The sequence below is a fragment of the Indicator indicator genome, chromosome W (genome assembly GCF_027791375.1).
Source record: "Indicator indicator isolate 239-I01 chromosome W, UM_Iind_1.1, whole genome shotgun sequence".
NCBI lineage: Eukaryota > Metazoa > Chordata > Aves > Piciformes > Indicatoridae > Indicator > Indicator indicator.
The window spans coordinates 381932-395998 of record NC_072052.1 but is presented as its reverse complement, the minus strand read 5'-3'; the positions used below and the strand labels follow the sequence as shown (position 1 = coordinate 395998).

At 40.3% G+C, this 14067-nt stretch overlaps 1 protein-coding gene across 1 annotated transcript in view; it reads right to left on the bottom strand.

Annotated features, from left to right (window-relative positions):
* Positions 1–2135: 2135 nt before the first annotated feature.
* LOC128979116 (ras GTPase-activating protein 1-like) overlaps positions 2136–14067 on the bottom strand; it is a 203148-nt gene continuing 191216 nt past the window's right edge. The window contains exons 24-26 of the mRNA XM_054397213.1: positions 5830–5907; positions 4382–4516; positions 2136–2219 (exon numbers count right to left, since the gene is read on the bottom strand). Coding sequence (XP_054253188.1) covers positions 2136–2219; positions 4382–4516; positions 5830–5907 — 297 coding nt within the window. The remainder of the gene's footprint in view (positions 2220–4381; positions 4517–5829; positions 5908–14067) is intronic.

The following is a 14067-nucleotide window of genomic DNA, read 5'->3' as shown; positions in this document are numbered from 1 at the left end:
AACCTCCCATGTGTAGTTTAACATAAATAGCTATGACCATAGTGATATAGCAATAACCAATAAGAATATTAAAAACAACCTGTTAACCAATTAGAAGTAGCCACAATAGCAAACATATAAATGTATGTTGTTAATAATAATAAAGGCTCTATGCTCTACTCTGTTGATGACTACAAGTGTGTACATGTCGCTTTGTCCACCACAACAGCGACACCTGAAGGCAGTGCTTCAGGTTCATAAAATGTTAATAGAACCTTAAGTGCTTTAGAGCAGGATGTGCCCTCTTTTTCCCAAGCTTGTCTAATTGAAAGAAAACAACCTTGCTTATAACATTTTCAGCATTCCTAACATTCTTCTCAACTGTTGAAAAGAGACTGCAGTATCTACAGTATGGAACATAATCATAGTTCTGTGACTTAACCTGTTGCTGCATCTGCTGATCCTGCAACTATAATTTCAGGTAAGATTATCGTGACTAATGTACATGAGGGCTACTGAGAATAATTAAAAAAAAAACCAACAACCTTCAAGTAATTATATCCTATCCATATCCTTCATAGAAGCCCATATGGTGCTGTGTTTTGGATTTGTGACAATAACAAGCTTGACAACACACCAATGTTTTGGCTATTGCTGAACAGTGTTAGCACAGTGTCCAAGCTTTCTGGTTTTCACACTCTGCCCCACTGAAGAGTAGGCTGTGGAGGGAGCAAGAAGTTTGGAGGGGGAACAGCTGGGACAGCTGACTCCAACTAACCAATGGGATATTCCATGCCATATAATGTCATGATCAGCAATAAAAGTGGAGGCAAAGGATTTTTTTTGGGGGGAGGTAGATGTTTAGATACTGGCTGGACATCAGTGTACTTCCGGGAAATGGCGAGTGATTGTCTTTGCATCACTTATTCTGTTTTTCTTCATCTTTCCTTTCTCAACCCCTGAATTTTCAGTTTTCGTGATTTTGTTCTTCCTATTCTCTCCCCTATCCTGCTTTTTCTTTTTTTTTGGGGGGTGGGGGGTGGAGGAGGGGGACTAAGTACCTGTGTGGTGTTTAAACTGCTGGTGGGGGTAATATACAACATTAATTTTCACACACTGTTTTAGGAAATTAGTAGTGGTGTCAATTTTTTTAATATACATACCTAAATGCAACTTTGAGATTTACCTGAAGTAATTTTTATCAATGTATTTTAAATATAAGATATAAATAGTCAGCAATATCTGTTGTCCAAATTTCATTTTTACAGTGTTCTATTACTTGCACCCAAAGTTAGCCAGTTTCCATAAAGAGTCCATAGGCAGCTTGATTATTATAAAAACTTATTTATCAAGTTTAAAAGTAAGATTCATGGTAACCTTACAATTACACACAAGACCAACCAATATGTATTTTATTAAATGGTTTAATGGATGCATGCACATCTGATACAGCGATAATAAATTTACTAAATGCTAATTATTCACTGTTGTAAACATTTTTTTAAGTGTTGTGAATTTTGCCTGGATGGATACATGTTCCTTGATGAAGAATTATTTAGAATGAATCAGTGGCACATTAAAGATAAAAGCTGATGAACCCTTCAGCATATTCTTTTGACACAATTACAACAAGAGAAACGGCATGGTATAAAAAGTATATGGAAAGATTGTTCTTATCATAATCATCAAATGGCTGAAACAAAGTCATAATAATTGTAACCAGTCAGAAATTACAGTAAGAAATGTTATCCAGTTACATGTAGCTGTCAAAATAATGCATTTCTTTCCTTGTCAGTTGATAATTATTTTCCAACATGACAGAAAAACTTTGGCAATTGAAGGCATTTAAAATAATCTTCAAAGTTCAAGACTGTCACGCCATTTTCTTTGCAGAAGGTAAACTGTACACCAAGGCTCAGAGGCTGTAAAAACTGGTTCCAAGTGGGAAAAATGCAAATATCCTGCACAGATAGTTTAAAAAAGCTGCTGGTACAATCATTCACTAACAGAATCTTTGCTTTCTTTTTCTGCATCGTTCACACATCACTGGGAATGTGACAGGGTGTGCTATTTTTGGCAAGAGCATAAAAAGTGATACTTGTGTGAGTTGCCATGTTAGACATGCTGGATCCGTGCAGAATTCAGGTAGAGGACTGCTAACTGATGTTATTAGACACTGAATACTGATTTTGCTTTTGTTGAAGGAGTTCTGTAATAGCCAACAGCTTCTTAAGAACATGCTGTAGAAAAAAACAAAAACAAAACACAAAAACAACCCAGTACAACCCTACATTAGCAACCAGAAAAAGCCTAACCCCATCTTGCTTGAGAAGCATCTTCAAACATTAACCTACCTACCAGACTTAAGTACTTTAAAATGTATTTAGTCCCTCCCTCTCCACCCCTCCCCCAGCTCAAATTTCCTAGTCATTACTTCGAAAGGCAAGCATAAAACAGCAATATGAAATTTATCTGCACTCATGGAGATCCATTAAGTCTTGACAACTTAATCTGAAAGTTTCAAAATGAGGGTTCTCCTATCTGTTAAAAACAATCTGTAAAACAAAAGTCAGTTCATGGATATTTTCCACATGTGAAAGTGCAGAACTGGGCCATGAAAATTAAAAAAAGCCCAGTGACAAAAAAAACAAAGGTGATAATACAATTCACTTCTGCATAGGCAGAACTACCCTCTTTCAACTTTCTGAAAATCTGGTCATTAAACAAAATGCAACTAAACATACACATATAACAGCCTGAGAAATTGTATTGCAATCAACCTGTCAGGAGTTCAATCAGTTTTTCATTATAGTAGAACTATGTTCAACTACAATGGGATGATCCTGAACCATTATGACATTTACAGCAAGAAAAGGGGAAAAACATTCAAGAATTTTCTTTATGGAAACCCATGAGGAGAAGTTACTCCTCTGAAGTAGAAATAAGTGCATTGAAGAAACAGTATCACATCTGTAATCATTAAGTACTTCACATATAGGCCTTATGAAAGAAACTATATCCCTTACCTGTAAGCAACACATATTTAGAACTGAAAACTCCTATCCTGCCTTGTCAGTCTAGCCATCATTTTTGCTTTGTCAAGAATAGCGGTAGATGTAAGTGAATTATGAACTTGAAACATGATTGATTTTTACCTTCATATGCCACTGAGGAGGTAAATAGTAGTTGTTATTAAATTTGATCAGTTTTGAACTGCTATAATGAACTATTATCTCATTTTTAATTCCTTGACCTTTCTTCTGCCAAAGATGATTAAATACAAATATATTTTCACCTTTTGCAAAATTGCCATAAGAGTTCCCAGTAATACTCTTATTTTAAAAACCTTACTGCTAAACATTACATTGGGTAGCATCTGCTGCCAGGAGAAAGAAATATATATTTATCATATACCTGGGTTTAAATTAAGGCCTTCAAGGAATCAGGATATAGGAAACCCGGTTGTTAAACCATGAGAACAATAAGAAAACTGATTACGAGAGGCCATTTTGTAACAAATTTAAAATTATTTTTAAAACTACCTCTTCAAAATGAGTCATTAAATAATAGTCTAAGTTGAAACTGATTCAATTTAAGAAAGATAATCTCTAAACAGAAAAGCTTTCTATAGTACAACTGCCCCATCCCTAAATAATTTGCACTAAAAAGGGAAGACTACTTAAATTATCTCCTGCACAGCACAGTATACTAGGCAAGTGTACCAAAACATATTACTGTGCAAGAAGTATAATTGCCAACATGGAGTTCATCATAATTAGTAGACCATAGGCAAGTATACAACTTTTGTAGAATTTTGATACAATACATGAAGTCGTGAATTTTTTGCTCTTCAAAACAACTTTCCATAAAAGCTGTATATAAGTTTAATAGTTGGAACAAAACACTTATTTATAGTGCTTGCTAGAGAAGTTTGCCATGTTTGTTTACAAATGTAGTAAATCAGGAAGCAGAAATGAAGTAGTGATAGAAAGCTAAGGAAAGTAATTTTAGTTATTTAGTTTTCAATTAGAAGAAATAGATCCTAAAAATAGAGACTATCAGGAGATGGTAATTTCTTGGGTTTAGGCTTCCTATAGAAACAAAAACCTTCATCTGGAAACTAAATGAAACAAACAAAAAAGGCAAAAAGCCAAAAGCAAAAACACAAAACCAAACCACCAAAAGAACCCAACACACTGCTTTAAAACATCTTTGTTTCAGTGGTATAATATATATACTTAGTTTTGAGCTTCTTTACAGGTAGCAACCTTCTGGTGAAATATGTATGTATTACTTATCACTCATACTGCTGGATAGAAAAATTATAAAAGAATCATGATATTAACCAATAAATCAAGACATGCTACCTGTACCAGTGATCTTGTTAACTATTGTAGTTTACCTGCATTACACCTCGTTCATTACTGAGTGTCCGAAGTTCATCTGAATGTGCCACACACATCTCATGCAAGGCTGCCAGATAACGAGATAAGTCAGTTCTAGAGTGTTCTGTAGTGTCCGGAAGCTCAGGAACATTCTTTAACAAAAATTGTGAGAGCTGACTTAGAATGGTGAGTAGCCAGGCATATAAGAAATTAAATTACAGTACTACAGATGTGCCAACAGTTGTTTTGATACTACAAGCAAGTACTGCAATGTTTTCCTTCACAATTAAGTCTTCTGTCCATGTTATCTAATACAAATTATACTTTTCTTCCTCTCTATTTTATGGAGACATTTTAATTACGGTTACACTTTTCATATGGAGAGATTACTAAATATACAGCAATTCCTATTCCTACTAGGAGGGTTCTACTAGAAGGCTTGATGTTGCTATGCTACTCTGAGATGGTCAGAAAGACACTGAGAAAAACAGTTTCATATTATATCCTCCCCTCAAACAAGGAGGATCCATCCATTAGGTGTTTAAAAAAAAAAGTCAGACAATAGCAGCAGCAAAAATCAAAACCAGCCCCCCCCCAAGCTCTCAAGTCAGTAAACCCACTAATAAAATAATGTAATTAAACCAGTAGATTAATCAGTTATTTTAAAACCCATCAGTTTTCTGAGTCCTCATGCATAATCTGCTATTTAAAGAAAAAACAGCATATCATAATATGCAGAAGTTGCTGTTTAACCAGAAAAAGGTGACATATGGCAATCCACCTGAATGGCACACTTCAAAACACTCACTCTTATAGATTATCAAAATAGAGATGTCTTCTAGGCAATTTTTAATGGATTAGTTCAGGAAACTAGGTACATTTCTTTCATCTTCATTGTTAAACAAATTTTTGATTTAAACATACACATATATACATGCATGAGATTCTAACCCTTTTTATAGCTATCATACACAAAACAGTAAGAGTCTCTAAGTGAACTGCAATTATTATTTTCTTTTAAACTGCAATACCTAGAATCCATGCAGTGAGACATTTGGTAATGTATAACTAAAACTCAACATATTTTTTAAATCTTCAATTTTTTGAGTCTCGAGGCAGAATCATATGACAAATTACACATAATAACCTTTTGTTTTAAATTTTTTTTAAAGATTACTATTTTTGGCCAAAATCCCTAATCCTTAGGGAGAAACTCAAGTAGATCTCATATCTACAGCAGTACTAAATAAATAAAATCTTTCTAACAGGACATATGATTAGTTTTCATTCTGTGTGACAGGCCAGCAATCTGCAGGTCCTAAACATGCATAAGAAAATTTTTTCAAAGCATTCAAGATTGTGTGAAAGTCGATGCATTATTGAGCTAGTTAATAAGAAGTGTAAAGAATTTTAATTTACAATGTTGCTATACAACTTCAAATATTTCTTTTTTTAAACTACTTACCCCAAGTTCATCTAAGAACATGATCATGCGATGTTTGTTATTCTTGATGAATGGGTTTACTCCCTCCATATATGGCTCCTAGTAATTTTTAAAAGTATCTATTAGTGTAAATCCATATCAATTTAAAAGTCATACCTGAAGTGAACACATTGTAATCAGAGACACTGAAAAACGCAAATGTATCATCTGGAGTGATTTTATTTTTTCAAGTGAATTTATAATGACTGGTGTATAACCAGTCAAAAGTTTATACTTTTTTTGCATTCCAGTTGGATTATGAATTTTTTTATATATGCGTTGTGACACGACATTCTGAATTATTGGAGATGGACTTCTTTTTTTCATTGAAGCTGTATAATGTAGAAAACACTTTCAGAGATAACATTAGGACATAAGTGCCCTCCTTGTTCTTCAGTTAATGCTTATATTCCAAGTTGTGAGTATCAGACAAATGGCTTTATAATGGCCACCTGAACTTGCTTTTTTTCATTACGCTTCCCATTTTGACATAATCAATGGAAATGCAAAAAGGTTCCCGTCATCTGCTTAAGGTAGATGATACATCCTTCTTGAATGGATTCTTTCTAATCACAGATTTCTACTCTAGCATTTCTCAGTTGTCTTTTTGATTTGTATATCCCTAAAGAATATTTACCATCACATAGATGTTTTCTTTGTAGAGGGATGGCTGCCTGCCTCTCCTCTCCCACTTTTCCAATTCCAATACCCATCTAGTTGACCAAGGGAAGCCAGTAGATGTGAGGTTTTTTTTTATCTTAGCAAAGCTTTTGATACTACTTCTCACAGCATCCTTCTGGACAAAATGCCCAGCACACATCTAGACAAGTCTATATGTTGGGTAAGCAATTGGCTGAATGGGTTGCATTCAAAAGTTTATAGTAAATGGGGTTACATCAGGCTGGCAGCCAGTCACCAGTGGGGTTCCCCAGGGTTCAATTTTAGGGACAGGGCTCTTTATTTTTTTTATAAGTGATCTGGAAATGGAAATTGAATGTACATTAAGTAAGTTTGCCAACATTACTAAACTGTGGACTCCCTCAAGGGTAGAGAGGCCTTACAGAGAGATCTGGATAGACTAGAGAGTAGGGCAATCACTGACTGTATGAAATTTAACAAGAGGAAGTGCTGGATTCTGCACCTGGGACGGGGTAATCCTGGTTATATGTATAAGTTGGGGGTTAAGAGGCTGGAAAGCGGCCCTATTGAAAGAAATCTGGGGGGTTGGGTTGATGTGAATATGAGTCAACAGTGTTGTTTGGAAGCCAAAAGGACCAATTGTGTCCTGGGGTGCATCAAGCACAGCATAGCTAGCTGGTTGAGAGAGGTGATTGTCCCAATTTACACTGCACTGATGTGGCACCACCTTGAGTACTGTGTGCAATTTTGGTCATTTCAATATAAGGAGGACATTAAATTATTAGAATATGTACAGAGGAGGGTGAACAAGGTGGTTAAAGGTCTCTAGGGCAAGGCAGCTTGAGGTCATTTGGTTTGTTCATCTTTGAGAAGAGAAGGCTGAGGGGTGACTTCATCACAGTCTATAACTTCCTCAAGGCGAGCAGCAGAGAGGGAGGTGTTGATCTCCTCTCTCTGGTGACCAGTGATAGGAAACAAGGAAATAGAATGAAGCTACACCAGGGGAAGTTCAGATTGGGCATTAGGAAATGGTTCTTGACTTCAGCAAGGTTTTTGATACTGTCTTCCATAACATCCTCATGCATAAACTCAAGAAAAGCGGATTAGATGATTGGACTGTGAGGTGGATTGGTAATTGGCTCAACAACAGAGTTCATAAAGTTGTGATCAGTGGCGCAGAGTCCAGTTGGAAGCCTGTGGCCAGAGGTGTTCCCCAGGAAGCTTGTGCTATCCAACAAGATCTGGACAGGCTGGAGAGATGGGTAAAGGCGAACCTCACAAAGTTCAATAAGGACAAGTGTCGAGTCCTGTATCTGGGGAGGAATAACACCTGGCACCAGTACAGACTAGGGGACATCTTGCTGGAAAGCAGCTCCATGGAGAAAGACCTTGGAGTCCTAGTGAACAGCAAGCTATCCATGGGACAGCAATGTGCCCTTGTGGCCAAGAGGGCAAATAGCATGCTGAGGTGCATCAAGAAAAGTGTGTCCAAAAGGTCTAGGGAGGTTCTCCTCCCCCTCTACTCTGCCCTGGTGAGACCACACCTGGAATACTGTGTCTAGTTTTGGGCTCCTCAATTCAAGAGACAGGGATCTGCTGGAGAGAGTCCAATGGAGAGCTATGAGGATGATTGCAGGACTAGATTCTATGGTCCTGCTCTGAAATGGGGGTTGGACATGATGATCTTCAGAGGTTCCTTCCAACCCCTAACATCCTGTGATCCTGTGACTTGAACATCTCTCCTATGAAGAAAGACTGAGAGAACTGAGGCTGTTTAGTCTTGAGAAGAGAAGGCTGAGAGGGGATCTTATCAATGTCTATAAATATCTGAGAGGTGGGTGCCAAGATGAAGATGATGGTCTCTTTTCAGTGGACAAGGAACAATGGGAACCTCCTGTGTTCCACCTCAACATGAGGAGACACTTCTTTATGTTGAGGGTGACAGAGTACTGGAATAGGCTGCCCAATGACATTGTGAAGTCTCCTTCTCTGGAGACTTTCAAAACCCACCTGGATGTGTTCCTGTGTGGTCTGCCCTAGGTGATCCTGCTTTGGCAGGGGGGTTTGACTCGATGATCTCTGGAGGTCCTTTCCAATCCCTAATATTCTGTGATTCTGTGATTCTTTACTGAAAGTGGTCAGTCACTGGAACAGGCTCCCCTGGGAAGAAGTCATGGCCCCAAGGCTGTCAGAATACAAGGAGCATCTGGACAATGCTCTGTCATATGGCTTAGTTATAGGTAGTCTTGCAAGGAGCAGGGTGTTGGACTCAGTGACCATTACAGGTGTCTTCCAACTTGAGATATTCTGTGGATACTAGAATATGACTGCTACCCTTTTGGCCATTGATAGGCAGAAAAAAAAGTCCACATACTTCCACTGTTGTCTTTGGAACAAATGTCTGAGTTTATCTGTTCTCATGGCATGAAAATATGGTTGCATCACTCTTTATAATAGCTACTAATATGGTCATTGGTTCATCAATTATTTTAACAGGTCACTGCTGTTCATACTACCAGATTCAGAATCTTAATGATATGGACCAAATCATTCACATAAGTTCCTAGATGACTCATTCTCAAATGACTGACTCCTCTTTCCAATTCAGTCAGACCATATGTTACTCCTCTAGTTTAAATCAATACCCTGTTGAGCTCAAACTGAAGAGGATAGAAGAAACTGCAGGAACAAGGCCTCCTTGGTGTGATGGTTTGAAACTGTCTTTTTAATTTTTCCTTGCAAAATTCAGAACAGAGAAAGTGAAAGAATGTAAATAAGTCACTATTGGGTGTAAGAAAGCAAATTAACGATTGTTCTAAACACTTCCATTGGATAGATAGAAATGTTTAAGAACTATTACCCAAAACAAAGTAGGCATTCGGCACATTCTGCGTTCGGCAGTGGGGGCAGTTGCTGGGCTGTCTGGCTGCTGTTTCTTCTTCTCTTCTGGCTGAAGATAACACACTGACCTTGGCAGCTAAGTTAACAACTCTCTGCTTAACTAACTGTGCTTCTCTGTCCAGGGGGGTCTGGGGGGGAAGCTCCTGGGAGAGAGAGGCCCCTTTGGGAGGGTCCCCTTGGGGGGAAGCAAAGGGAGATCGGTTGTGCTTTTTCTGTTGATTGTATATATTTGTGAATGTCGTGAATTTTGTATATTTGTACATATTCATTGCATTTCATTGTAGATTTTAGACTCTGCTTGTAAATACAGCTTTTCATTTGCTTCCAGACTGGGCTAGCCTGGTTGTTGTTGGTGGGGGGGGAATTTCAGCTCACACCGACACACTTTTTATTTTTGGCGCTCCAACTCGGGGCTCGATTGCTTGTTTGATTTATTTCTGCTCAGATTAGGAAGCAAAATGAAGCTGTTTTGGATTCTGAGTAATTTTATTTCCTCTGTTATCAGTGTGATTGTCTACAGATGGGCTGTTTCCTGCATGATAGACAAGATTGTGAGATATGTGGCATATAAGTCATTTCTTTGGGTTAAGAACAAGTTACTGAATGTTGGTGAATTCTGTTATGGTCTTATTGGGCTAAGAAGCTATGGTAACTCAACTATGGATCTGCTAGCAGACACATATGAGTTTGTTACTCCTCTTACAACTACAGAGGGTCTTTGGAACCAGTGGTACCTTAGATATCTTGTACTAGCCTTAATCTTAAATTTGTTGCTTCTTGGAATAATCATATGGCTACTGATAGCACTGTATCAAGAAAGACATAAGGCTACTTGCTCTTCCAACTCTGCTGTGAATGTGAAAACCAAGCCAGTAAATTTGGTGGCCACTGTAACCAGAAAGCGTAAAGGAGATGCAGATGCTGCAGGAGATGGTGCAGATGGAGATGAGGGTCCTTCTACTCAGGGTCCCTCTGTTAAGAAAGATCCTTCTGATGAGGAAGAGAGGGTTAGCCTTAAAACTCTGGTAGACCTCTTGAGACCCCACATGGATGATGGAAATGTAGGTCAGGATGTAGACCCTAGTAGATTAGCAACTGCTGGTAGTGCCTCTGAACTCAAAGAAATTCAACGGAGGATTAAAATAGGATTATGGGGACAGCGACCTCAGGATGATGATGATGATGAGGATGAGGATGACATACAGTCAGCTAATGCACCCAGACAGGAAATTAGACATGTGAGGAAGGATTACATCAGAGAAGATAATGAGCCAGTCCTGTCTTGGCTAGCCAGGTGTTTTGATATGGGAGCTCCAGCATTGGTGGTAGGTGACAAGTCGGCCTCGCAGTTGGGGATGCTCTCAAAGGATACAGGCATAGACAGGCATCTAGGCAAGTGCATTGGTAAAGTTTCTCTGTGGGCACGCCTCCTACTGGCAGTCTCGCTGAGGTACCCCAGCAGAGATGATTTACCATGGAACCCTAAGCCTTGGACCACAATAGCTGAGGGAATCAAGCGTCTGAGAGAGTTTGCTGTGAGAGAAGTAATGTATGGAGATCATAAGACTCTGAATCCTGATGAAATTCCTGTTGGAACAGGCCTTGCCAAAAAGCTCATTAAGCTTGCTCCTCCTAATTATGCTACTATTCTGGCAAGCAGGATTGTGGCAAGAAATTATGGTGGAGTGCCTCCTACTGTTGGCCATTTCACTGACCAAATGAGGCAATTGGAGGATAGTCTCGCACGTACTTCTTTGGTTTCAGCCATTGAAACTCTGTCTGGAAAGATGGAGAATTGCATGAAAGAGCTGAAGGAGGAACTTAAAACCTCCATATCCAACTTGATGAAGGGGGATGATTCTAATTCCTCTTCCTCCAGATGGATACAAGTTTCAGCTGTTAGGAACAGACGTGCTCCAAGGAGGCCATTCCAGAATAGGTCAAACCAAAACAGACAGCAGAGGCAATCACGTGGCAGTATCTGGATAACTCTGCGTGATCAGTTTGGTGAGAACATGAACAGATGGGATGGTCAACCAACTTCTGATCTTTTCAAGAGGTTACGGGAGCTGCAGAGGGGCAGATCCCGAGGTAGCAATACCAGGAGGATAGCTGTCGCTTCCTCAGTTTCCCAGAACAACTCTGATAGCTCCAACAGTGATCCTAATTCTGGTGCTGGACATTGTGCCGGCTGTACATGTGGAGGTAATCCCCACCATTAGGGGTGCCCTGCCTTCCGCCAGGGGGAGGTAAGGGATAATGGAGATAACAGAATCTATTGGGATGTGTACATCCAGTGGCCTGGCACTTCAAAATTTCAGAAGTACAGGGCCTTGGTTGACACAGGAGCTCAGTGCACCATAATACCATCAAATTATCAAGGGGGAGAATCTATAACTATTCAGGGAGTCACTGGTGGATCTCAAGAGTTGTTTAAGATAGAGGTTGACATAAGTTTAACTGGGAAGCAGTGGAAGAAACATACTATTGTAACAGGTCCTAATGCACCTTGTATTTTGGGAATTGACTTTCTGAGAGAAGGGCGTTTTAAAGACCCTAAGGGTTACAAATGGGCTTTTGGAATAGCAACTGTAGAAACTGATGGAGGAAAATTGAAGTTGTCCATTAGACCTGAGCTTTCAGATGAATCTGCAGTTGTGGGACAACAGGAGATAGAGGATGTAAAGCTGCCGGTTGCTTCTCAAACTGTGCATCACAGACAATACAGAACCAACCGTGACTCTTTGGTGCCCATTCAAAACTTGATTCGTCAGTTGGAGAGTCAGAAAGTCATCAGCAAAACTCATTCACCTTTCAACAGTCCAATCTGGCCTGTGCGAAAGCAGAATGGAGAGTGGCGTCTGACAGTTGATTTCCGTGCCTTGAATGAAGTAACTCCACCCATGAGTGCAGCTGCACCAGACATGATGGAACTCCAATATGAGCTGGAATCCAAGCAGGCCAAATGGTATGCTACCATAGACATTGCTAATGCTTTCTTCTCTATTCCCATAGCAGAGGAATGCAGGCCTCAGTTTGCTTTCACCTGGAGAGGCATTCAGTACACATTCAATCGTTTGCCCCAGGGGTGGATTCACAGTTCAACCATCTGCCATGCAGTGATCCATGATGCTTTGGAGAAAGGTGGAGCTCCAGAACACATTCAGTTCATCGATGACATCATCGTCTGGGGTGAGACTGCTGAAGAAGTCTTCCAGAAAGGTAACAAAATCCTTGACATTCTCTTGCAAGCTGGTTTCGCTATCAAGCGAGACAAGGTGAAAGGACCTGCCAGAGAAATCCAGTTTCTGGGAGTGCGGTGGCAAGATGGTCGCCGTCACATCCCAATGGATGTGATAAACAGAGTCTCCACCATGGCAAATCCCATCAACAAGAAAGAAACTCTGCGTTTCTTAGGCATAGTGGGATTTTGGAGACTGCACATTCCTGGATACAGTCAGATTGTGAAACCTCTCTATGATGTGACTCGAAAGAGAAACAGTTTCCAATGGGGTCCTGAGCAACAAGCAGCCTTTGACCAGATCAAGCGAGAGGTAGTCCAAGCGATGGGTCTGGGACCTGTCCGAACTGGTCCAGACATTAAGAACATTCTGTACACGGCCGCGAGTGACAATGGTCCAACCTGGTGCTTATGGCAAAGAGCTCCAGGGGAGACACGAGGACGTCCTCTTGGTTTCTGGGGTCGTGGCTACAGAGGCTCAGAGGCAAACTACACTCCAACAGAGAAAGAGATTTTAGCTGCTTATGAAGGAGTGAAAGCTGCTTCTGAAGTGATTGGAACTGAGTCACAACTTCTTCTAGCTCCTAGATTGCCAGTTCTGAATTGGATGTTCAAAGGCAAAGGTTCTTCACCACATCATGCAACAGATGCTACCTGGTCTAAGTGGATGGCTCTGATAACACAGCGAGCTCGAATGGGAAATCTCGAAAGGCCTGGTTTGGTGGAGGTGATCACAAACTGGCCAGAAGGCACAAGCTGTGCAAAACCTCCAGAGGAGAGAGTAGCTCGTGCTGAGGAAGCTCCTCCTTACAGTGATCTGTCTGATGATGAAAAGAGATATGCTTTGTTCACAGACGGTTCCTGTCGTCTTGTTGGGAACAAGCGGAGATGGAAATCTGCAGTGTGGAGCCCAACGCGCAGAGTTGCAGAAGCGAGAGATGGAGAAGGAGAATCCAGTCAATTTGCAGAGGTAAAAGCTGTCCAGCTAGCTCTTAACATAGCTGAACGTGAGAGATGGCCAAAGCTTTATCTCTACACCGACTCGTGGATGGTAGCCAATGCCTTGTGGGGTTGGCTGAAAGACTGGAAGAAGAATGGCTGGCAGAGGAAAGGAAAGCCAATCTGGGCTGCAGATCTGTGGCAAGACATTGCTGCTCGCATTGAGAGAATCCCAGTGAAAGTGAGACACATCGATGCTCACATTCCTAAGAGCAAAGCTACTGAGGAACAACAACACAACCATCAGGCAGATCTAGCTGCAAGAGTTTCCCAGGTGGACACAAACTCTGATCCTGATCCTGATCTTGACTGGAAACACCGAGGTGAGCTGTTCTTAGCTCGGTGGGCCCATGACTCGTCAGGACATCAAGGCAGAGATGCAACCTACCGATGGGCTCGTGACAGATCCATTGACATTTCCATGGATGCTATCACACAAG